Genomic DNA, 24,657 nt, shown 5'->3' with positions numbered 1-24,657 from the left:
TGTAATCGGATTTTTAGTTTGGAGGTTATGTATCAAAATGTAAAAACCATAAAGCATCATTATTTCGAAAACTACTCAACAGATTTGAACAAAATTGATTTCAAATGAACGGGCTACCTTAAAAACCCTTAAAAAGTTATGAAAAGAAACGTGTTTTCAAGACTGTTTAATCTCACTCATGTTTCTCAGAGATGGCTTAACCGATTTTTATAAAATCAGTGTCAAATGGAAGGTCTAGTTGCCTCATAAGACCCCATTGATTTGTTTTGCAATCGGACTATTACTTTGCCTGTTATGTTTAAAAATGTGGAATCTAGCTATGAAAAGGAACATGTGCCGAAGACTACTTGAACTCACTCACTTTTCTCAGAGATGGCTGACCCGATTTCCACAAAATTAGTGTCAATTGATAAGTCTAGCTGCTTCATAACACCCTATTGAATTATTCTGTAATCGAACTGTAATTTCGTCTGAAATGTACCGCAATGTGAAAAAAACGAAACTTCATTATCTCAGAAACTACACAATCGATCTGATCAATATTATTATCAGATGAGCGGGTTAGTTAAGGGTTAACTGATGAATTATGATTGAATACGCGGTTTCAAAGTTTGGCTGCCCTATACGTTCCCATTTTATTTGATTATAATAGAACTTATAAACTTATAAACTACTATAAAGCAACCGTTATGTATAAAATTATTAATAATACAAAGAAAGTCTATTATCTCCAAAATTACATGACTTATTTGAAAATAATTTGTGTCATACGAACGAGTCATCTCTCAAACTTACAAATAACAAATCTCATAACAATTTGCTATGTGGCTCAAAAGTTATGGAAAAAAAAAAAGAAATTCAAAAACTATTTAAAACTATACCTGCTTTGATCGATATATGTGGCCTCAACATAATTTAAATGTGGTATTGTACTATTTGAACGCTCCAAATTCATTGATTCCTTGCGATGTGTTTAAAGTCTGCAAATGTTCGACAAATCGGCAACAGGATATGATTAAAGTCAAATAACAAATCGTTTGAAATGATTGGTTTTACCGAAGTGACAGCATCCTCGACTTTTGGCTTCTGTACACCGCCTTAATTCTGAATATATTCATATTGGGTGGTATTCGGTCATTTTCAGCAGATTTTCTGGCATCAATCTGACACCCATATTAGGAGGTATTTAGTTATTTTGGTTGCTTTCCAGAATTTAAAAGTGGTCGTGTTTAAATTCAAAATGGTGTCCAGGGTCAATTTTTAGTTTCTATGCATCATCTCAATTACGGAAATATTCATATTAGGTATTATTCGGTCATTTTCGACTGTTTCCTAGAAGTTGCCATTTAGCAATTCAAAATGATGCTTGAGGTCAATTGTTAGCTCATTGCATCATTCTGGTTCCAGAGATACTAATATTGGATAGTATTTGGTTATTTTAGCCTGTTTTTCACAAACCGGAAGTCGCCATCTTGGATTTTAAAATGGTATTTAAGATAATTTCTGGCCTCTGAGCGTCATTCTAGTTGAAGAAACACCCATATTGGGTGTTATTCGATCATTTTCGGCTGTTTCCCAGGAACCGGGAGTCGCCAACCTAGAATCCAAAATGGGGTCTTTGGTCGATTTCTCTAGATCCGGAGATATTCATGTTAGACGGAAATCGGCCATTTTTGGCTGTATTCCAGAAACCAGAAGTTACCATCTTACAATTTTAAATGGTGTCTGAGGTCAATTTTTAGCTTCTTGCAACATTCTGGCTGCGAAGATACTCATATTGGGTGGTATTTGGTCACTTTGGGCTGTTTTTCAGAAACCGAAAGTCGTCATTTTGGGCTTTAAAATTGCCTGTGGAATCAATTTCTGTCATCTGGGGGTAATTCTTTGTCCGAAAACATTCATATTGAATGGTATTTGGTCATTTCCGGTTGTTCAATGAGAATCGTTCATTTCAGGCTGTTTTCCAGAAACCAGAAGTTGCCATCTTAAAATTCAAAATGTTGTCTGAAGTTGATTTATGGCTCCAGTGCATCATTACGATTCCAGAAATACCCATATTGGGTGGTATTTGGTCGTTTGCCGCTCTCTGTTTGAAACCGGAAGTCGCCATTTTGAATTTCATAACGGCATTTGGAGACAATTTCTGGATTTCTAACGTCATACTGGTTAAAGAAACACTCATATTGGGTGCTATTTGGTCATTTTTAGCTGTTTTTCAGAAACCGGAAGTCGCTATCTTACAATCCAAAATGTTGCCTGAGGTCGATTATGGAACATATTTGTTACCACTAAAAACATTCACCTGCCAAATTTGGTTCCATTTAGTTGATTAGTTCTCGAGATGTGCAGAAATTTGTGTTTCATTTGTATTTCCTTTTCTGGAAGGGAGGGGTGTCGAACCATTATGGTCATATTTGTTACCCCTTAAAACATCCACATGCCAAATTCGGTTTCATTTGCTTGGTTTGTTCTTGAGTTGTGTAGAAATTTATGTTTCATTTGTAAGGGACCCCTCCCTTTCAAAAGAGGGAGGGGTCTCAAACTATCATAGGAACCTTTATCGGCACCAAAAACCCCTACATATAAATTTTCACGTCGATCGGTTTGGTAGTTTTCGAGCCTATATGGATCAGACAGACAGACCGGACTGCATTTTTATATGTTTTAGTACCTAAAGAGTGAATATACATTTATTGGATTGAAGCGTTCATGTAAATCTATTTTTACAAATAAAAGTTTGGATGAGAAAGGCTGGGTCTGACCGCTAGGTGGATTAATTTAGGTTTTAGTCAAGTGATTGTAGTGATTTTTTGTATACTGTGCTAAATGTTAATTTTCGAATTACGTGCTTGATACATGATGGAGAAACTTTTGTGCAGATTCCAGGAAGGTAAGTAAGATGCGTTTGGAACACAGCAACAGCAAAGTCCAGTATTCTTATCGGGATAATATCTTTTTTCTACAGCACCAGTATGTCAGGATTACTGCATGGACATTTGACTTCCGTCTTTTCCAGTGAAGAAACCAGTGTGAAATCATATTGATCGCATCAAGATAGGCAGAAACAAAAAACTGTTCTGTGTCGTCAGTGTAATCAGCGGCCATCCAAGATTTTTGCAGGCAAGAAAAACAATGCGCGACCTATGTAATGCCCTTGCGTTCTGACTAAAGCCGTAACGAAGAAAAAATCAAGGAGGAGATCTACACATTGGATAGATTTTAAGTGAATAATGTATATTTTTTACTTTTATTCGTCTTTTCCGTTGTACCAATATATGGGCCATATAAAATATATAATGCAAAGTTTTGAATATTTCGATTTAAAGAACAAACAGTTAAACTAAAGAGAAATCCGTTGTTTTAGTTATTATATTATTTTTAATTCGTTAATTTTATAAAGTAGAATTACAAATGCTATCAACCCTCGCCGACATTGTTCCCCTCTCTCCAGTTGTAGGCCGTTGAGATGGCCTGTTGGAACGAATCCTTATTCAAATTTATCAATAGGATGTTAGCTAAACTGTCCTCGCCAAGGCCAGTCCGAAGGGCTCAAGAAAACCATACCAAGCGCACTGAAAACTCTTCCCACGGACACGTTGGATGGCGTGGCTATCAGAATCATTGCAACTGCGTACAGCTCAGGGTTGAAGGCTTTTCGTCACAACCAATGGTCCCAAACATTGTAACTGTGGTTTTGTTTTGGCTCTCAGCATAACGACTGAATCTGTTGCAGGAAATTTGTTTCATCTGCCTACTGTTCCATGTTAACTGATCCGCCATACATGTCAATCAAATTCATCACCATAGTTTGCCTCCGAAAGTGATTCGTCAGAGATCCGAAGCCATGATATTTTCTGGACCATAAATTGGAATTGAAATTTCAATAATATAAATGTTTCTAGTATCATGTGTTAAACTTACCCTTTATAAACCTTTCGACTGAGAAAAACAATGGAAAAACTTCACTGTCACTGCCGAGAGCTATGAATTTTTCAATTTCACTTAGAGTGGCTGTCAATTGATAATTGAGAATGAACTCAGTAGATCCAAATGTGTCGACAGTGGTAAGAATGCAAATCAAAATAAAAAAAGGCAAGACAATGAAATGGTTATCATATATTCATGGATACCTTTGATTACGGACGGTAGTCAGTGGGTGAAAGAATCATTACACTGACAGTATCTATCAATCAATTTCATATCTTTATTTCGAATTTTTGCAGCCCTGAGACATGTACCACTTTTGGTCTCAACGTTTTCTGGTTGTCATTATTTTTCCCATAAAACAAAAGTGGTACATGTTTTTCCATTGAAGTTTGTGTAAGTTTCTTACCCAGAACTCATTATGTTTTCATGTACCGTCTTTTGAAACTTTTCCAGCAATGATTTAATGCAGTTATGTTGAAAATAAAATTATTGGGAATAATTTACAATTTGAGTGCTTTTGTTTATCGCGTCTCCTGAGAAGTTTACTTAATGGCACATGTATCACTTCTGCTCTCAACGGCTCAATTAAAGAGTTAATATCAAAAACCTGTGCGTGCAATTTCCACCATGCTCCCATTATTATTATTTTTTCAAACCGGGTGTGCTGTTACCCAGTGTTGCGAAATTTCGACACAAAAAAATGAAAATGATACAACAGCAGTTTCACTCTCACTCTTTTCAAACTGATGTTGAGTGTCACCCGTGTCAACTATCAGTCAATAATCATGTCAGTGATAAAAATGATATAACTTAATTAACATCGAAATTATTTGATCTGAGCCAATCCATTGCTTGAATTCAATGAAGCAGATAGGCACCTCCATCCTACACCGCATAAACATCACTAGAGCAACATAGCGTGTGCGAAATCACAGAAATGCTGCCAGTCAGCATTACTACTGTCAACTGATTGGAGCTGAAAGCAATTATCACTTTCAGTTCGTTCGTGTTGATACTGATATTCAAAGCTCTCAGTGTCAAAAGAGAATCTATCACTGACAGTGAAAATTTGTGTTACCTGCTATCAGATTAGTGGCTGTAGGCGCTTCCAAATTCGTTGATTGCTTTTGAGATTGTTCGATGACACGAAAATGATGTGTGTAATTTAAAATCAAAAGGTCTGAATACATTTCCCGTACACAGTCGTTGGCAAGCTTTCAATTAGGGGTGGTTTCAAAATGGTCATACTTTTGCTGTTAGTAAGTTGCTTCTTACATCAAAGTTTGAAAGAAAAGTTTGCAGTTAAGGGAATTGTAGGTTAATCTCACATAAACTAATAGCCTTAAAATTCTAAAATTTAGTTTTTTTCATTCAACATTCCACTCATAAGACGCTTTATGATATCAATATAGTATCTTTTGAACCTTTATCAACATACGACAAGACGGCCCTTTTACTAGGCACTATCCGTGTAACCCGTAAGGCGCGTAATACTTTCGTCATGTCCGGTGATGTAGAGTTTCTCAGAAATTGGGGAAACGAATACACGGTGAATATGCAATTTAACGCAGGAGTAGGAAATTTTACCATGTATTTTGTTTTTTTTTTTAGGTGTACTATCACGTTGAAACTTCCATCGGCATGATCTTGATCAAAAATAGTGAACCATTTTGTGAGTTTTTCAATTCTGAGCTTGCAGTCGTGAAAAAATTCCGACAGTATTCAACCGTTCCGCCGGGTAATTATTGTCCGCTACCAAAGAATCGCTATGAGGTCAACAATTACGGAGTGGATGAGTCAGATCTACCAATGATGTTGCCGAAAGATACGTACACACTTATTGCAAAGGTGATGACGAGCGATGAACACGTGGTACTGTCCTATACATTGAAAATTGCTGTTTCGTAGAATGGCAGAAATCTTATAATTCCAAGTTATTTTATAGTACCAATCCAATAAAACACATTTAAATCGCTTTGTATTCAGAGAAAATGCGCTTTTGACATGCTGCAACGCTAAATCGACAATTGTTGATATATTTAAGACATGTTTGAAATTAGTTTGTGGAAACTAACTTCGATTTGACTGCTAGCTTTTATTGTACGGCAATGCACGAGACAGCGTGATATTTTTTTCTGTTTTCATTTGAAAATATTGTATCCCTTCAACTTGCTGAAAGGAACCAGAGCGGAATCTTAAAGGCATCGCCTGCTGGAAGGACATTCGACATCATTCTCCGTTTCACTGCAGAACCCGAAGTGCCCCAGCTCGGAACATCTTAAGCAGAAAGATTTTATTCCTTTTTAACTACTCTCGTGGACTGTTGAAGCGTTTTGCCGTGGGCAGCATGGCATTACAACTGCAACCCGTAAAGCCAATTCTCACATGGGCAATTGTTGCTCCGACACTGACTTTTACTCGCCCAGAACTCCGTGCATGCTTCCGAAAGATCCATTGCAAAGTCGTAAAAGGAGACTCCGGTTTGCAACTGGTCCCGGGACATTTACGGGCCCGGGCACGCGTGCTACGAGGAGGGTGCCCAGTTCCTGCGAGTAGACCGGTGGAACTAGTGTTGTTTTACGATCTTCTAACTGCCGGTTGGCTTTCACTTAAGAACTTTACGCCCTTTAAACGGCTTTTTGGCGTGTGCATCGAAGCCGGAATCGGCTGAACAGGCTGGCTAGTTTATGATGCTTGTTCAGACTGAAACCCGGTGGCAATTTGTGACGTCAACTGTAAGATAAGTTCTAGTTCCAGTACTGTTTTTTCTCTTGTTTCTTGGTCACACTCTGGGGAATAACTTGAGAAGCTCTAATTTACCTATTTATTCTGTTGTCCTCATAAGAGGCTGCACGGATGTGAGTGGTGTCATCAATGATTATTTAAAACACTCCTCCAGATTTCTGATCCCAGGATCCAAACATAATTTCATTCACAAATAAAAAACAACACCAGGCAAAACGATCAAAGTGAGCAATTTCCCCACAGTGGTTTTCCACGAAGGCTGATTCAATTTCCCCATCACCTTCCGCGGGGGCCTACTTTCTTTGCAGTTCGTATCAAAACTCCCTGGATGAATGACATCGCGCTGCAGCGATCATCGGAGTGAAAAGAAATTCCCCCCATGCAGTACCTAAAATATATATATTTATCATTTTTTTTACCATATTTTCAAACATCAAAGATGAAAACAGATTAAGCCCGGTTGATATCTTGCAGCCCGAGCCGATAGGCAAAGTAAGAAAAAAATAAAGCGGAAAACACAGAAAAGAAATCGTTTGAAACCGGCGGCGGCGGATGACGGTGGTGGCATTTTCCGCGATTACGCTTTGATGTGATTGAAAAGTGATGGACTCAAGCGGTGTCAACGAAACACGAGCGCCCCCACGGCGGGAACCGAAATAAACATCCGAGCGATAAGACCTGGCGGGATTTTCTTGTTTCATTCCCTTGCTCCGGGACGCGACAGGACGCTATTATTAACCGTTTAATTTCTGCGGCGATATCGGATTGGTGGTGTGCTTTTTTTCCTTCTCTCTTCCCTGCTCCCTGGGTTTTATGATCCGAGACCATGGAAGAAGGTAGGCAGGTTGTCAGGAAGCCAATTTGCGATTTTTCCGGTTTGCGAGCCCGGAGTCGAAAGAAGGCGGGATGATGCTAACCTACATGGCAGCCAGACAACCGCAGTGTCTATAGAGTTGCATGTTGGCAAACTTGCTACATATGAATGCCGAAATTGGGGTTAATTTCCGTTTGTATGGTTTTTTTTGAGGAAAAGGAAAAGTTTGTATGATATTTTTTTTTAACGAATGGTGTGCTGCAGGAAATACTGCCGCCAATAGATAATGAGCGCACAGGTTCAAACGCCACAAATCGTTGGCTAGGAAGGCTTATTTAATTAGCGACTCCAAATTAAACTTGGGGTAAATTTGCATTTGATATCATCGAAGTTTGGACAGGTTCATAATTGGAATTCTTTAGTTGATAGTTTCGATTCGAACATTAGAAAAAATAATTAGAAGGTTTGGACAAACATTATTTCTAGGTTCTCCAAATGTAAGGTCTTGAGCATCAGACTCTAAATTTAATTTCGGTTCACACTGTTCCATCCGATCAAGGTTTTTTCAGAAATGTTTGTTATGTTGAGTGTGATGCGAAACTTTTACTTGATGTGTATCGTAGTGCCGTGAAGATTATCCGATGAAATAGCTGAATTAACATATGGGATATTGGCGCCACGGTCGTTTGCAGCGGGTTTGTCTTCGTTATTGCGTCCGAAGTTGTCGCGTTTTGTCGTGATTTTTAATACGTGGAAGGTGTAATTCGTGTTGTAGTCATAGTTGAGAAGCCTTCGTTCAGAGTCCAGTGTGTTTAAAGGGTATTACGAATAAAAGGATTGATGAACACTGCTTTGAGAAGTGTAGAGTCAATACTGTATCGGCTAGTAAAAAAAATCACAAGAAGGTTGTATGCAAAGCCACGACCGCAAGGTTGAAGTAGAATCCTTTTACAAGAAAGATAACCTGACTGCTTGCGTGTCAGTCATTTTTCCTAGTAAATATCTAGTAAATAAACGTTGAGCGTTCATTGGCAGTATTGTAATTTCTTTTTGTCTGATATTTTGAATGAAGTTCATTGGATATTTTTAAATTTTGTGCAAATGAGAAGTTGAAGTGCTGCCGAATTGTAATATGCACATTTAATACGACATCATTAAACGGGAACGGAACAAAGGCTACGGTTATGCAGAACGCGAATGCCGGCGCGATGCGATTCGCCTTACCGTGGTGAAATGTACAGCTCTTTTTAAGGCGAAGTAGAGCTATACATTCCAACAGATTTGCGTTATTTGCGTTCTGCATGACCGTAGCCAAACACTAAGCGACGCAAACACGTAATAATAGTCAGAGTATGCATGTAGATGAAGATAATTAACTTTGGATTATAGCGCAAAACGAGAGAATATTAACTCTTCAAATAATCATTTGTGTTCTTCATATTTCAGTTGTTCAATTTAATATCCGATGAAATGTTTGTTTATTATCTGATGAAGCTCTTATATAAGCCAAATGATGCATTCCCAATTTACTAGGTCCATAACTCTGTCGACCGTGCTTGGGAAAGCGCGGTATAACGACTAATCAGAGGTCGAATTTTGTGTTTTGACAAGGCTTAAGCGTTTTCAATAGTACAATAGTTCGAATGATAAAATTGCAATTTCATGCATTTGGTAGGAATCTTAGAAGATTTTCTAATCGATTGCTGCAAAAACGAAGGAAATCCATCGAAAATTATTTATTTATATTTATTTATTTATTTATTTATTGGCATTTGAAATTTTTCTCACTTTTTTCAGTTTTAGATTTTCATTTTACATCCCTATGTAGCCGAACTTCCTGAGAGAAGTATTCTAATTCAAAATTAAATCTTCATTAATTCATTTGTTGTCCTTATAAGGACAATTGTTCAATTTATCATTGATAGTGAGGACTAAGGCGCACGGTCAACACAATGAGAAAGGTGTTTTCACATTGAAAACTAGACACGGCTTTACTGGAGGAAGTGTTGGCAAATGCATGTACCGCTAATACCACCGCTATCATACGAAAGCGCGTCGTTTCATGTGGGGAATATCAACAACGAAAAATGACGCGCGTCTAAGCATAACCCGAACTGTTCCGCCGTGCTGCTCCCATTTACCTTTACATCGGCCTCAGGGAAGTACCGGCTGCATCTGCATCTACCGCTGAGGCTGTCACTATACTGCTATTGGTACTAAAAGCTACTAACTCTTCAAATAAGTGTGTTATTTGTTCTCAAAAGAACAATTGTTCAATTCAAAATCGGATTTACGCAATCGCATCTCTGTAATATTACCGACAATAATATTCTTCTGAACAAACTGATACAACTTTCCCATTAGGCCTCTGCCATAATAGACGCGAACCGATTCGCTCAGCTGTTGGTTAATGTACAGCCATCAGTAGAGCTGTACATCAACCTACGGCCGAGCGAATCGGTTCGCGCCGCTTTTCGCGTCTACTATGGCAGAGGCCTTAGAGAAAGTTGCTGGCTGATGTATTCACTTCATGCAAGCCTGCTGCTGATGCTTCCCGCTACCACACTGAAACAGCATTTTAGTGAAGGGAGTGTCGTTGCATCAGCTGACCCTGCTACTATCGATGCTGATATACCCGCTGCAACAGCTACGCTATGCATAGCCATGCCACAGTTGTGGCCGCTATACGTTGGCCCAACTGCTGAGCAACTGCAACGCTATCCGTAGCCATGCCACAGTTGTGGCCGCCATTGGTATCCGCTGTACCTGAATCTGCTGGCCCTGCTGCTATCGATGGTGAGATCCGCTGAAACTGCTACGCTTATCCACAGCCATGCCATAGTTGTGACCGCTATCCGCTATCTAAGGGAGGACTGCTGTCGTCGCTGTTCAGAACTACTATGAACTGCTTCGACTAAAACAGGCTCTTATATAGGGATGAAAATAGGAATGAATTATTTTACGTACGTGGTGGAATGATATAACTTGAAAAATATGTGTGACTTCATTCTGGTTCAGAGCGATCATTTGATAAGTTCCACCTCTTTTTTCAGTTTCTAAAGTTTTTCCTCAGTTTCGTAGCTCGGATGCACAAAAATGATTTCTTGTGAACATTCTGTCGAGCCGGACCGATAGCACTCTCATTGAAGCAACAAAATAACATGTTTTGTGTCGTGTTGCGCAGCTTGGTTGAAGAAAATGTTCCCGTCCCCATGTCGCATGCAAGCAGATTATTGCGTTCAGTAGACAGTAGATAGTGTATCCAGCGAATAAACACCGATGGTGCTCTCACACACGCAACGGTTTTAACCCGTATCTTATTGCAGTTTGTAACATCAAGCGATTTCGTTTGCTCGCTGTTGCGTGTTGCATCATGTTGCAACTTGGCAGCTGGGAGACGACGAAATTCTGTTTATGCTGATTGATTGAATCGACTTCATATTAGCTCTGCATAGTCGAACTAACTGCTTTTGTGAATGCGTACTAACAGGGCAGTTTATTATTCAATGTCGGTTATGCTGATCGCAGCGTTTGCGCTGCCCCTACAGTGGGGAGTTTACTAAATAAAGTAAAAATTAGACAACTACAACAGAATTTGATTGCATCCCGCACAGAATGTCTGCTTGTGTTGATGCCAGAAAACTATTAACCTTCAATTATTTTTTTATTTGCCTTAAAAAAGCATTTTGCTGTTCAAAATCAGTTGCTAATTACAACCTTTGAGCTGCCCTAACATTGGGGGAATTAAGATACACGGACAACATGCACTGTGGAAGCTATTTCACATTCAGTAAATTAGACGGGTGCGACAAATTTAAATTGCTAGGATGCAACACAGAATACTTGCTTGCCTTGACAAAAATTATTAACTTTCAATGACTTGTTTATTTACCTTCAAAAAGGCATTTTGATTTCCAAAATTTAATTTCCTGATGGCAATCTTCATGCTGCCCCAACACGGGGGGAATAATGGCTGTCTGGCGACACACGCTGAGAAAAACCGCGCTGCTCCTGAGACGTGGTGACCAACCACAGGCTAGTGCTGCTGCTAAGGAAGGACGACTGCTGTTGTCGCTGTCTAGAACTATTATGAGCGGCTCCGGCTGAAACAGGCTCTTATATAGGCCAAATAGCATGTTTTCAATTGCAAGGTATATGATTCTGTCGACCGTGCTTGGGAAGCAAGCATATAACGACTAATCAGAGGTCGAATTTTTCGTTTTGATAAGGCTTGACTATTTTCAATAGTACAATAGTGTGAATAATAAAATTACAATTATCTTATTTTGGGAAGAATCTTAGAAGATTTTCCAATCTATTGCTGTAAGAACGAAGGAAATCCATCGAATACTAACCGATTTATTAGCATTTGAAATTGGACATATTTTTCACTTTTTTCGGTTTTAGATTTTCATTTCACATCCCTATGTAGCCGAACTTCCTGAGAGAAGTATTCTACTTCAAAAACTAATTTTAGTAGTGCAATTTGAGCTACCGAATCCCGTGTGATAGAGGAAGTGAACATTAAAACGATACGGCTAAAGATAAGTATAGTGAACATGCGGGAGGTAGTTTAAAAGTGATATGTTTGTTACTTTCAAAATTGTTCATGCATAGAAAGTGACAATCGGAACGAGCGTCGTGTCCTTTCCACATCAAGGCTTGCATGAAAGCTTGTGTGCAGGTCCGAGTGGACAGACAGTGCTGCTGTTTCCATCGTAAATGGAGCAAATGCATTGCAAATAAATGTCTTTTTTGCTTAAATTTTTTAATTCATCATTATTATTTTAAGTTCAATTTTCTTATTGTAGCAATTGCGTAGGCGACCGATTAACACATTATTTATTACAAGTTTAGCAATTTGTCATCAGATTTTTGGTAATATTTTGGTCCATACATAGGCTATATTTTGGTACGTAGGATATATGGTAAGATTTATTCATTTTACTATTTGGCACTTCTTTTGTTAATAAATATAACATGCTATTAAATACGGGTCAATTCTTTTGATATAAATGTATCAAACGAATTGAAAGTCTGAAAATAATAATAATTATTTTGAGGCGGGGCTTACCGATTGGAAAATTACTCCGGAATGTACTGCAAGTACTCAGTCATTCTGTAAAGGGTCTTTGGAAGGTCGGTAGAGCTAACACCTTCTAGAACCCGAAACTAAGATAGTTGCAGAATTGAAATATAACTGCAACTGTCTTTTTTCACTATATCACTGCCAGACAGTGGGATCTAGGATCCACACACACACACACTGTTCCATCCGATCAAGTTTCAGTTCTATGAAACAGCGATTTTCTCTGTGTAAGCTAGTACCACGTTTCCATCGCTGGTTATCACCTTCGAAATTAGTGTGTATGTATCTTTCGGTACCATTATCGGCAGATCTGACTCATCCATTCGGTAATTGTTGACCTCATAGCGATTTTTTGGTAACGGGCAATAATTACCCGGCGGAAAGGTTGAACATTATATTCAACATTGTTCACCATGTATTCGTTTCCCCAATTTATGAAAAACTCGAAACTACCGGATATGAGGAAAGTATTACGCGCCTTACGGGTAACACGGACAGTACCAAGTGAAATGGCCGTCTTGTCATATGTTGATAATGGTTCCAAGGAAACTATGTTGACATCATAAAGCATCTTTTGAGCAGAATGTTAAATGAGAAAATAACTAATTTGCAGATTTTACGGTTATCTACTATATAAAAATGGAATTCCGTAACGCTTGATCTTATTGATATTATTCCCTCAGTCTCTGTGGTGTACAGTATTCATCATCATTTTGAATCGTTCTAAATCGAAAATAATAAGCGGTGACATGTAGGTTTTTTAACATGAAAATGTTCGCTGATGTTCAGAAAAGACATTAGTTATAAAAAAATAGTTATCTAATTACAAAAACTTGAGATATTATTCACAAAACTACGTAAAACATGCAAAATTATGACTTTCTGTGCTAAATTTGCCTCTAAATCAAAATTCAAAGCGATGACATATGATTCTTTTTTCACTAAAATGTTTGTTAATGTTCAGGGAAGACATTCGAGGAAAAATAATTAGTATCTGATTACTAAAACTTGAGATATTATTCACAAAACTACGTAAAACATGCAAAATTATGACTTTTTATACTTAATTCGTCTCCAAATCAAAATTCAAAGCAATGACATGTGATTCTTTTTTCATTAAAATGTTCGTTGATGTTTAAGAAAGATATTTGAGAAAAAATAATAGGTATCTAATTACTAAAACTTGAGATATTATTCACGAAACTACGTAAAACACGCAAAATTATGGCTTTTTGTGCCAAATTTGCCTCTAAATCAAAATTCAAAGCGTTGACATATGATTTTTTACACTAAAATGTTTGTTAATGTTCAGGAAAGACATGTGCGGAAAAATAATTAGTATCTGATTACTAAAACTTGAGATTTTATTCACAAAACTACATAAAACAAGCAAAAATATGCTGAATTTGCCTCTAAATCAAAATTTAAAGCGATGACATGTGTTTATTCTACATTGAAATGTTTGTAAACGTTTAGGAAAGACATTTGAAGGAAAGTAACAAGTATCTGTTTACTAAAACTTGAGATTTTATTCACAAAACTACGTAAAACTTGCAAAATTATGACTTTTTATGCTGAATTTGCCTCTAAAACAAAATTTAAAGCCATGACATGTGATTCTTTTTTCATTAAAACGTTTGTTAATGTTCAGGAAAGACATTTGAGGAAAAATAAATAGTATATTATTACTAAAACTCGAGATATTTTTCACAAAACTACGTGAAACATGCAACTTTATGAATTTTTATGCTCAATTTGCCTCTAAATCAAAATTTAAAGCGATGACATGTGATTTTTTTTACATTAAAATGTTTGTAAACGTTTAGGAAAGACATTTGAAGGAAAGTAACAAGTATCTGTTTACTAAAACTTGAGATTTTATTCACAAAACTACGTAAAACTTGCAAAATTATGACTTTTTATGCTGAATTTGCCTCTAAAACAAAATTTAAAGCCACGACATGTGATTCTTTTTCCATTAAAACGTTTGTTAATGTTCAGGAAAGACATTTGAGGAAAAATAAATAGTATATGATTACTAAAACTTGAGATATTATTCACAAAACTACGTGAAACATGCAACTTTATGACTTTTTATGCTGAATTTGCCTCTAAATCAAAATTTAAAGCGATGACATGTGATTTTTTTTACATTAAAATGTTTGTTAACGTTCAGGAAAGACATTTGAAGAAAAGTAACAAGTATCTGTTCACTAAAACTTGAGATTTTATTCACAAAACTACGTAAAACAAGAAAAATTATGACTTTTTATGCTGAATTCGCCTCTAAATCTAATTTCAAAGCGATGACATGTGATTCTTTTTTCATTAAAATGTTTGTCAACGTTCAGGAAAGATATGTAAGGAAAAATAATTAGTATCTGATTACTAAAACTTGAGATATTATTCACGAAACTGCGTGAAACATGCAAAATTATGACTTTTTATGCTGGATTTGCCTCTAAATCAAAATTCAAAGCGATGACATGTGATTATTTTTTCATTAAAATGTTTGTTTATGTTAAAATATAAAATGTATGTTTGAAGATGATTTTCTGTATACAGCACAACAATATTGCAGCCTTCTAATAGCGCTCTCGATCAACCAGATTAGATGAGAAAATTCGTTATCGATATTGTTTTAGCACATTTTGCATGTTGTAGGATAAGAACAACGATACACCGTGCCCCAGAGCTGAGTCGAGAAAAATTGCAGTTCGAAAAAATTCTCGACCTGATCGGGGATCGAACCCGATATCACAACCGTGTGGGAGCCAATCGACATCGCTAACCACAGAGCCACGAGGACCACATACAGCATACAGAATACAGAAAATCACCGAAAAATACTTTATTTTGAATTTATACGTTTTTATACGATTACATGCGAAACTTTGACTTTTTATGCGCAATTCGCCTCTGAATCAAAATTCAATGATTTGTTTTTTTTTGCAATAAAATGTTCGTTGTTCTTTCGTCTACAATTTTTTTTGCAGAATAACCCATGTCTCGAGCATGAACATTTTACATTTCTGATGTTTTCGTAGTTTTGTGAATAGTTACATTTTACGGCATTCGATTTACTTTCGTACTTTTGAATTTGAATTTGATTTTTTTTAGAGAGCTTTTAACCAGAAGGTCATTCAGCTCTTAATCTTACTGTTTTACTTTTTTTGCGTTAATCCAAACTAAAACTCACATTTAGCTGCAGGAATGGTTACGATTCATTTGTTTCAATATCGACTAAGAGGCAGCTTAAGCATTAAAAATCTTTTATTTTCTTATTTTCTACAAAGTTTTGTGGATTAAAAAATGGCGACTTCCGGTTTCAGGAAAATAACCTAAAGTGATATATGGCCAACAATTTCAATACTTCCGAAAGTGGACCTCCATACGTCATTTTATAGCGATGACACAATTTTTTTTCATTAAAATGTTTGTTAACGTTGAGAAGACCATTTGAAGAAAAATAACAAGTATCTGATTACTAAATTTGATATATTATTCACAAAACTACACGAAACATGCAAATTTATGACTTCTAAAGTGATATTTGGCCAACAATTTCAATACTTTCGAAAGTGGAACTCCATACGTCATTTTGAAATCCAAAATGGTGAATTCCAGTTTCTGTAAATCAGCCCAAAATCACAAAAAAAAAAAAAACCAATATGGGTATTTCCGTTCTGCGCGTTCTCAGAATATTGAAGTAGGGTATCGAACGTCTTCGTCAGTGGTTTTCTTCGGTAGTTTTACTGGCGCAATCTTATGCAAAGAAGGTCCGAAGAAAACCACTGACGAAGACGTTCGACACCCTACTCAAAGTGATGATGGAAGTATAAGATGTAAATTATATTTCTGAAGTGAGTTGAGCTAATGCAGCAATGAAATATAAAAAAAAATCTGTCTTTGAAGCCTTTGATCCCGAGCATCGCCGGGAACGTTCAACTAGTAAATACATATAAGTGAATTTACTCACGCCTCCCTTTACTGCAAGTTTTTCTATTGAACTTTGATGGAAGAAACAACTTACTAGCAGCAGGAGTTTACACATTTTGCAACCAATCCAAATGAAATGACGGTGTAGAAATAATGTATACAGACCTTTAAAAAAACTATAGCTTTCAAATTTCACAAACCATTTGCATGTCATAGAACAATCTCGAAGATATTAATCCGATAGCAAGTAACAACACACCTGGCTTGAAACGGATTACAATGGAACTGTTGCACAGTGGTATGAGAGCTAAAAATCGCTAACTGGTTCAGAAGAAGTGGAGTATATAAAAAGCCTCCGAGGAAGACCATAAACCTACTGCCAGTGGCGCTGCAAAATCTAACTTTTCAGTCTTGGCGGTGTTTTCAACAAAGTTGTAGATGATGTTGTTACAAAAACCTTAGCCGAATACATTGTTCTTCTAACAAGCTTGTTTTGAAGATATAATGTTTCATATTGGACTAAAGGGTGTGACGATTTAAAATTGGTAAAAAAAAATGTCGGATATTTTTTTATTCAAAAGTCAAATCATGTTTCTTTTTCTAGTTCAATTCGTACAATATGAAGGAAAAATATTGAGCTTCCTTCTAGCGAATGCGAATTATCGAACCTTTCCCTTGACTCCTTCTATCTAGTTTTGTACAGCCTTCTTGGGCATTTAGTTCACCACAGAAAGCCAGTTAGCCTTGAACTGCACGTCGTTGACAACTGTTTTTCGTGTCTTCTTCCGCTTGACGATAGCCCACTATTTTTCTATTGGTCGGAACTCTGTTGTGTTTATGTCATAAATCATAATTTTTTTTCGTAATAGCAATATGCAAAATCTAGAAAGCTGTCTGTCCAAAGGCTGTCCAGAAGTCTGCCTTGACTTAAGTTTAATTTTCCTTTACCACGCAATTGAACTTCGTCAGCATCTTCACTTACAGCTTTCGCGATCGTTGTCTGGCCGACCTTTTTTTGCTAATAGTCTCGATTTGGAGTCACCCCCTTTTTGTAAGTCGACAGTCCAGCTCGTTTTCCTAGCTCGAATCGTAGTTGTAGAGGCCACTCTCAGCTTGCTTGCGATATCTAGGACGAAAAAGATGGCCACTCTTTTCTTCTTTTTTTGCGACCTTCGGATTTCAATTTCCCTCCGATCCTGTCTCCGTGGCAGTCGACAAATCTTCTTGTTGAGGAAATTTTCGGTGTCAAGATGCAAAAAATCACCTCCCTGATAGCGTGCGTTTAACTGCGGCTTCAAATCTGAAAGTTTATTATTTGTTTAATGATTTTTATAATTACAAAATTTGCAACTCACATTTTGGTGTTTTTCGACTACGGGGAATGTGCAAATAGTAATTTTAAGAAATCTCCTTTCAGCCTTACCAATCCACAAATTTCACACTTTTAACAAACTCTTCCTCTAATCAAAATTTCTACTATCTTCCTTGATTAAACTTCACTGATTGAGCTCTCTTAACTTTCTCCTCGCTTAATCGATATTTTATCTATCATTTGACGCTGAACCTCTGATCTATGTCCATTGTGTTGGTAGTCTGTCATGCGTGACCGGGACTCACTGACAACCGGTGACGACTGCACAGTGGGTTCTGCAACATCCCCCCGCCCGTATAGTTCCGGTACGCCCGAGACTTCCACTTCCGGTTTTTCCGAATCCGACCGAACGTCTAACAAAGCCAGCTTAGTGACAGGTCGGTTTACAGTTACTCTATTCGAGTACACCAACGCCCGCCTAACTTGCCCATCCTTTGCCTTTACGACGTTCATGACACGCCCTCTTATCCGTAAACTATCATCACCAGATCCCCAGGTTTAATCGGTTTTACTGGTGGAAACCATTTTGTACGCTTTGTTAGAGTTGGCAAATATTCGCGAATTCAGCGACTCCAGAATGTGTCCACCAGATGCTGCGCCAATTTCCAGCTATCTCTCAGTGTCCCGGTCAGAGCCTGACAAAGTCATTTTCAATTGACAACTTTCAGGTTATAGTGACGCTTTGGCCCGTCGCTTTCAATTTAAAAGCTTTTGTATCATTTTCGAGCACTTCGTTAGTCACATGAAACAGCTCTTGCTGTGGTTCTGACAACTGAATGGCCTTCAATTGATACAAACCAGCTAGCTGGCATCTCTATCTTATTTGCTTTGCTTCATCGCAGCTAACATCGCAGCGGATCCGCGATTTGCGGGCCCCAATGACAGATGCTATGTTATGCGAATGAGAAGTGACGGTGATATGCTATCTCGTTTACACACACGCTGAGATGTTAGCCCTCGAAACATGGCGGGATGCCAGCTAGCTGATACAAACGCTTTTCAATTGAAAGCGAAGATTATCACTATCACTCTCACATGACGAATCTCAATTGAAAATGGCAATGGACGCTGACGGAGACAGACGACTTCCATACAGTATATATATAGGAAAGAGGGAGAAAATATTGATCGGAACTTGCGTAACGTATTTATTGCATGCCATTACCGTTCTAACTATGGCTTGCGGTATCAGAAAACTACCATCAAACGACGGAAAGGAAAGGAAAGAGTCTCTTCCTCCATCACTCTCTCCGTCGATTGAAATAGTCATTAGTTTCGTTTGAAATGATCCGAAAGAAGAAAGAGGGAAAGAGAGAAAGAAGTGATTCGTTGATAGTAGCCGAAAGGAATCAAGGGAAAATGAAACTGTTCGAATCGAAATGACAGCGCGAGTATATCAGTTTCACTGTTTTGTTTCGAAAATGTAGAGCCCTGGTCCCGGTGCTTTCGATCTGGTCTCAAAGCGGTTGATTGATGCCTTTCGTACCGTAAAGCAGGAAGTGGTTGGGCGTAAGGGCCTCTTGCTCAGTGTGCTCTAGTGGAATGTAAGTGAGTGGTCCCGAGTTGACTACTGGCTCCGCTTCGAGTATTACGGTTTCAAACTCCATCACTGCGGTGATGTGGGTGGTCTGCAATAGCGGCCATTGCCGTCTTGACTGATCTGACCAAGCGCTCCCAGGGTCCTCCCATGTGAGGCGCAAGTGGTGGATTGAATAACCATTTTGTGGCTAAGTTGGTAAATGTCACGGCACAGCGATCATAAATTCCACGGAAGATTGTTTGCCCCGACGAATTTGGTTCCGTTGTCGGAGAAAAATGTCGCCGGTGACCCTCTGCGCGCCACGAACCTCCTAATAGCCATCACACACGACTGGGTGGACAGGCTGTGTACGACTTCTAAATGTACTGCTCTGATAACAGACATGTAAATAATGCGATCCATCGTTTGACCGGTCTTCGACCCTGCTTCACAAATACCGGTCCGAAGTAGTCTACCCCAGTGTGTGTAAACGGACGTATGTAAGCGGTCAGTCGAATTTCAGGCAGCGGTGCCATAACCGGAGCCTGTGGCACTGCTTTCTCATTCCGGCAGATCTGGCATTGCTTGGCGACCTTCGCTACTACAACGCGCAGCCGAGGAATCCAGTACCGCTGTCTGATCTCGTTTACAACTGTTTCGTGATTTCCGTGTAGAAAGCGAACGTGATAGCTTTCTACCAGTAACTTTGTCTCCCACTGATCCTTAGGGAGAATGATAGGGTATTTTGTATCCCTATGAAGCATAGGCGCCGCAATAATACGGCTATTCAGCCTTAAGACACCTTCATCGTCCAGTATCGGAGACAGCCTATACAGCGCGCACGACTTGTCGATCTGCTTCTGTTCTGCTTCTGGATGCTTTTTGTTGTACAGAAGCGTCGCGTATTCATCTGCATAGACTTGCATCTGCGTTTGTCGCCAAAGCAGGGTTTCCGCCCTCTGCAACTCCTCCTGCGTATAATAAATACTCCAACAGCCCCAGCGGGTCGAACAACGATATAATCACTCGTAGCACTTGACGTTTAGTAGGTGCTACTTATCCATTTACCAAAACTCGTAGTTCCTCTTTTAGGGTACTGTCGAATGTAAAGGCGTCCGCTGAAGGTTTCCATACCAGACCAAGCACTCTTTCGAGATTTCCTTCTATGATCATCGACTTCTCATCAACCTTACTGCTTTCCCCGATATGTTTCAGCACTTCGATGGAATTCGAGACAAAATTTCTTATTTCCATTCTTGCCATAAAGTAAACGTATTTGACTTCCTGAATCAGCTTCACTGCTTCTTCTATCGAGTCCACACTATCTAGATTATCGTCCACGTAGTGGTTTCCAACGATTGCTCTTGCTGCCTCAGGAAACTGCTCTGCGTACTCATCCGTATTTTTGTTTTTCAGATACTGTGCGATACACGGCGAGCAGGCCGCGCCGAACGTCGCGACTTCCATCACAAATATTTGTGGGGGATGTCCTCGTTGTTCTCTGAAAACAAATCTCTGCATTTGCTTGTCATTCGACCGGATCATAAACTGGTCGATCATTTCCCGTATGTTTCCACTGAATGCCATACGTTTCTGTCGAAAGCGTAACAATACGGTAGGCAGGTATCCGGTCCTTTCAGTATCATGTCGTTGAAAGACACGCCATCGACTCGCGCCGCCGCATTCCAGATTAGTCTGATTTTTTCCGGTTTACGTGGGTTACTCACTACCCCAAGTGGTAGGTACCACATGTGATCTGGTTCAGTAAACTTGAGCTCGGCTTGTGTTATTCCAGATTTATGACTTTATATTTTGACTATGTGGCTCAAGATATTAACCCTTCTTCATACATTCCTTTCAATGTCGCACTTTTAGATACTTCTGATAATGCTATATTCTTCGACACCACCATGCAACAAGACTGGTATCCCGGATCAATTGTGTCCGCAAGAGATCCCTAAGATTTTTTCCAATAAGTAACATGTTAGTTGTGATAGAAGGTTTTACACCGACTGATCGAATCTAGATAACTCCACTGGCTTCGGTGTTTTTCACGAATATTTTGCTGCCTCCTACAAACTCGATGCTCCTGGTTCCGTGTACGTCGCAGAACTAACTGCTATTCAGTACTCCCTTGGAATCATCGAAACCCTACCCATAGACCACTACTTCATCTTCACAGACAGTCTCAGTGCCATTGAGGCTCTGCGATCGATGAAGCCTGTGAAGCACACCCCGTATTTCCTGGGGAAAATATGGCGGTTTTTAAGTGCTTTAACAGATAAAAATTACCGGGTTACCGGGTTAGCGTGGGTCCCTTCTCATTGTTTCATTCCGGGCAATGAAAAGGTTGACACTTTAGCTAAGGTGGGTGCTATTGATAGCGATATTTATGAAAGACCAATTGCTTATGATGAATTTTATAGCATTTTGCGTCAGAGAACACTCAACAGTTGGCAATCATCATGGAACTCAGATGAACTGGGACGGTGCCTATATTCCATTTTTCCTAAGGTATCGACGAAAGCACGGTTCAAGGGGTTGGATGTAGATCGAGACTTCATTCGCGTGATGTCAAGACTTATGTCCAATCACTACTCGTTAAACACGCATCTCTTTCGTATAGGGCTTGTAGACAGTAATCACTGCGTTTGTGGCGATGGCTACCAAGACATCGAGCATGTTGTTTGGTCGTGTGCCGAATTCTGTGGTGTTAGGTCCGGGCTTAAAGATTCCCTTCGGGCCCGAGGAACACAACCGAACGAACCCGTTAGAGAAGCGGTGATTTGCAGTACATGACACAGCTATACTGCTTTCTGAAAAATGCTAACATCTAAATTTGAAAATGTCTTGTCTATTTGTCAGATTACGGATACAGATATATTATACTGGAGACACGGATACAAAGAGCCTTCATCTATGCTTAGTAAGCATTGCTTACTCAAATATTTTAAGCCAACAACAAACAAGAATATCATTGCTCTACCAGTTGAAAAACAAAAAAAAATTATATTATATTTCCTCTTCTCTCACCTTAAATCCCCACTAGCTCGTAGTCGGCCGCAAGAATTAAAAAAAAAGCGCCCTTTTGTTCCTCCTAATGTAGAATTAATACGAATTGTATAAGGCTAAGTGAAACAGAAAATGTATCGTGCCGTGTGAAATAAAATATTTTAAACTGAAAAAAAATGTCAAAAATGCCAACAATGCCAAAAATGTTAAAAATGTTAAAAATGTTAAAAATGTTAAAAATGTTAAAAATGTTAAAAATGTTAAAAATGTTAAAAATGTTAAAAATGTTAAAAATGTTAAAAATGTTAAAAATGTTTAAAATGTTAAAAATGTTAAAAATGTTAAAAATGTTAAAAATGTTAAAAATGTTAAAAATGTTAAAAATGTTAAAAATGTTAAAAATGTTAAAAATGTTAAAAATGTTAAAAATGTTAAAAATGTTAAAAATGTTAAAAATGTTAAAAATGTTAAAAATGTTAAAAATGTTAAAAATGTTAAAAATGTTAAAAATGTTAAAAATGTTAAAAATGTTAAAAATGTTAGAAATTTTAAAAATGTTAAAAATTTCAAAAATGTTAAAAATATTAGAAATGAAAGAAAAATTAAACCGGGCGGAGCTTACCAGTTGCCAGTGTGCGAGTATAAAAGGAAAAGAACCGTCCGCGCGTTCAGTCATTTCGCATTTTGAGCTAGACCTGTGCGCGTCGCGGTCGCAGCATTTCTGTTTGGAGCTAGTGGAACGCTGGATGTTCCTGTTCGGATTAGACAACGAACTCTAATCATTTGACTGATTCTAGCGCCAACACTGGAGACGGAGAAAAATAGTTGTGATGAAAGTGATGGACTGTCGAAAGGCTACTCTGCCGTTCCAATCATAGTAGTCCCATGTTCTACACAAAACTTATGCACGCTGGGACAACTATGCTTGGAAGGGCAGTACTTGTAGTAAACAAATTTGCTGCAGCGAAGGAATCTGCCGAAGCCCAGCACACAACTTTATCAAGCAGTTCAGAAACAGTCTTTTTCAAGACTTTTGAAAAATGTATAAGAATAGTTAATTCAATTTCATCCAACCAAGGATATTCATACTTTTTCGAAGCTGTATTTTAAATGGAATAGTTGTTTAAAATGTCCGAAAGCGTAACAAAAAATCAATCACGACGTGGCATTTCAAGAATCAATTTTACGTTTACATGCGCCATGGTTTGTGTCTACTCATGAAGTCTGTGCCAGGCATGCGCGCACGTGATTGGTTCATTGTAGGGGAAATTCGATCTTGAAAGTTTTCACTAATTTTCACTGTTGAACAATTAAGTAATAATGATCACTGAAGTATCACAAAAATGTCCATCATTTTATCAATCCAACGACATATTGATCATTGTAATCCATCATGTGGTTACACAAGTATTACCGTTTGAAATCTTTCATTCCGGCGTTACACCTTGGTTTTTAGTTTTCTCAGAATGTATCTCAATATAGTGCGGTTAGACGTAGTCCTACGTCAAAAACTAGATGCTGCCAGCTCGAACAACAGCTGGTTGTTTCCAAATGTGGACAGCTTAGACGGTATATCCAAAAGTTTACACGTTAAGGTGATAACTCCAAAAGCCTTAATTGAATTACTACAGCAAACCGAAAAAGGGAAGGATGTTATCAAGTACGCTAAGATCAAAGAGCTGTCGGAACCTCTACAGTTGGATTTGGCTGAGGTTTTCTCGAAGTACCATTTAAAGAACAAACATTCTCTACTAAAAGAGGACCTTAAATCGTCTGCATTGGTGGTGACATCGTTATTTAAGTACGAGCGCAAGGTAACGTTGTCCTACAATAAACAATATACATATACAATATACATTAAACAATAAAAGAACTTTTTTTTATTTTAGGAAAGCTATTACATCGAAAAAGGTGGGGATCGCAAGAATCCCGGCGGGAAGATCGCCAATAAGATCGGAAACTTGAAACAACGAAAACGCAAACGGGACAACAAAGAAAACGAAAACCAGCGAAACAAACAAGACTGCAACCACAACCCGGGAAAAATCCAGAAGCGGAAAGTGCTGCAGAATGGCTTATCCTTAACGAGGATCCATGGGCTGTTGTTCTTGAGCAGTGGAAATGTAGCTATGATGCACGCAAAACAGAATTATTATCTGGTCAGAAAGCTGATAGAGTACTCGGGAAGTTCTGCCACTATAAAAATGAGTATGATTTCCAACTGGTAGGTTTTACATTTA

The 24,657-nt window shown here is 38.3% G+C and overlaps 1 protein-coding gene across 1 annotated transcript; it reads left to right on the top strand.

Moving 5' to 3' along the window:
• Positions 1 to 5,147: 5,147 nt before the first annotated feature.
• LOC129729253 (uncharacterized) lies at positions 5,148 to 5,835 on the top strand. Its single transcript, XM_055687764.1, has 3 exons — positions 5,148 to 5,240; positions 5,318 to 5,476; positions 5,539 to 5,835. The coding sequence occupies exons 1-3, from the start codon at positions 5,166 to 5,168 to the stop codon at positions 5,833 to 5,835; spliced, it is 531 nt and encodes a 176-aa protein (XP_055543739.1). The 5' UTR covers positions 5,148 to 5,165.
• Positions 5,836 to 24,657: the final 18,822 nt, after the last annotated feature.

The sequence above is a fragment of the Wyeomyia smithii genome, chromosome 3 (genome assembly GCF_029784165.1).
Source record: "Wyeomyia smithii strain HCP4-BCI-WySm-NY-G18 chromosome 3, ASM2978416v1, whole genome shotgun sequence".
Classification (NCBI taxonomy): Eukaryota; Metazoa; Arthropoda; class Insecta; order Diptera; family Culicidae; genus Wyeomyia; species Wyeomyia smithii.
The sequence above is the reverse complement of the archived record's forward strand: the minus strand, read 5'-3'. Positions and strand labels throughout refer to the sequence as shown.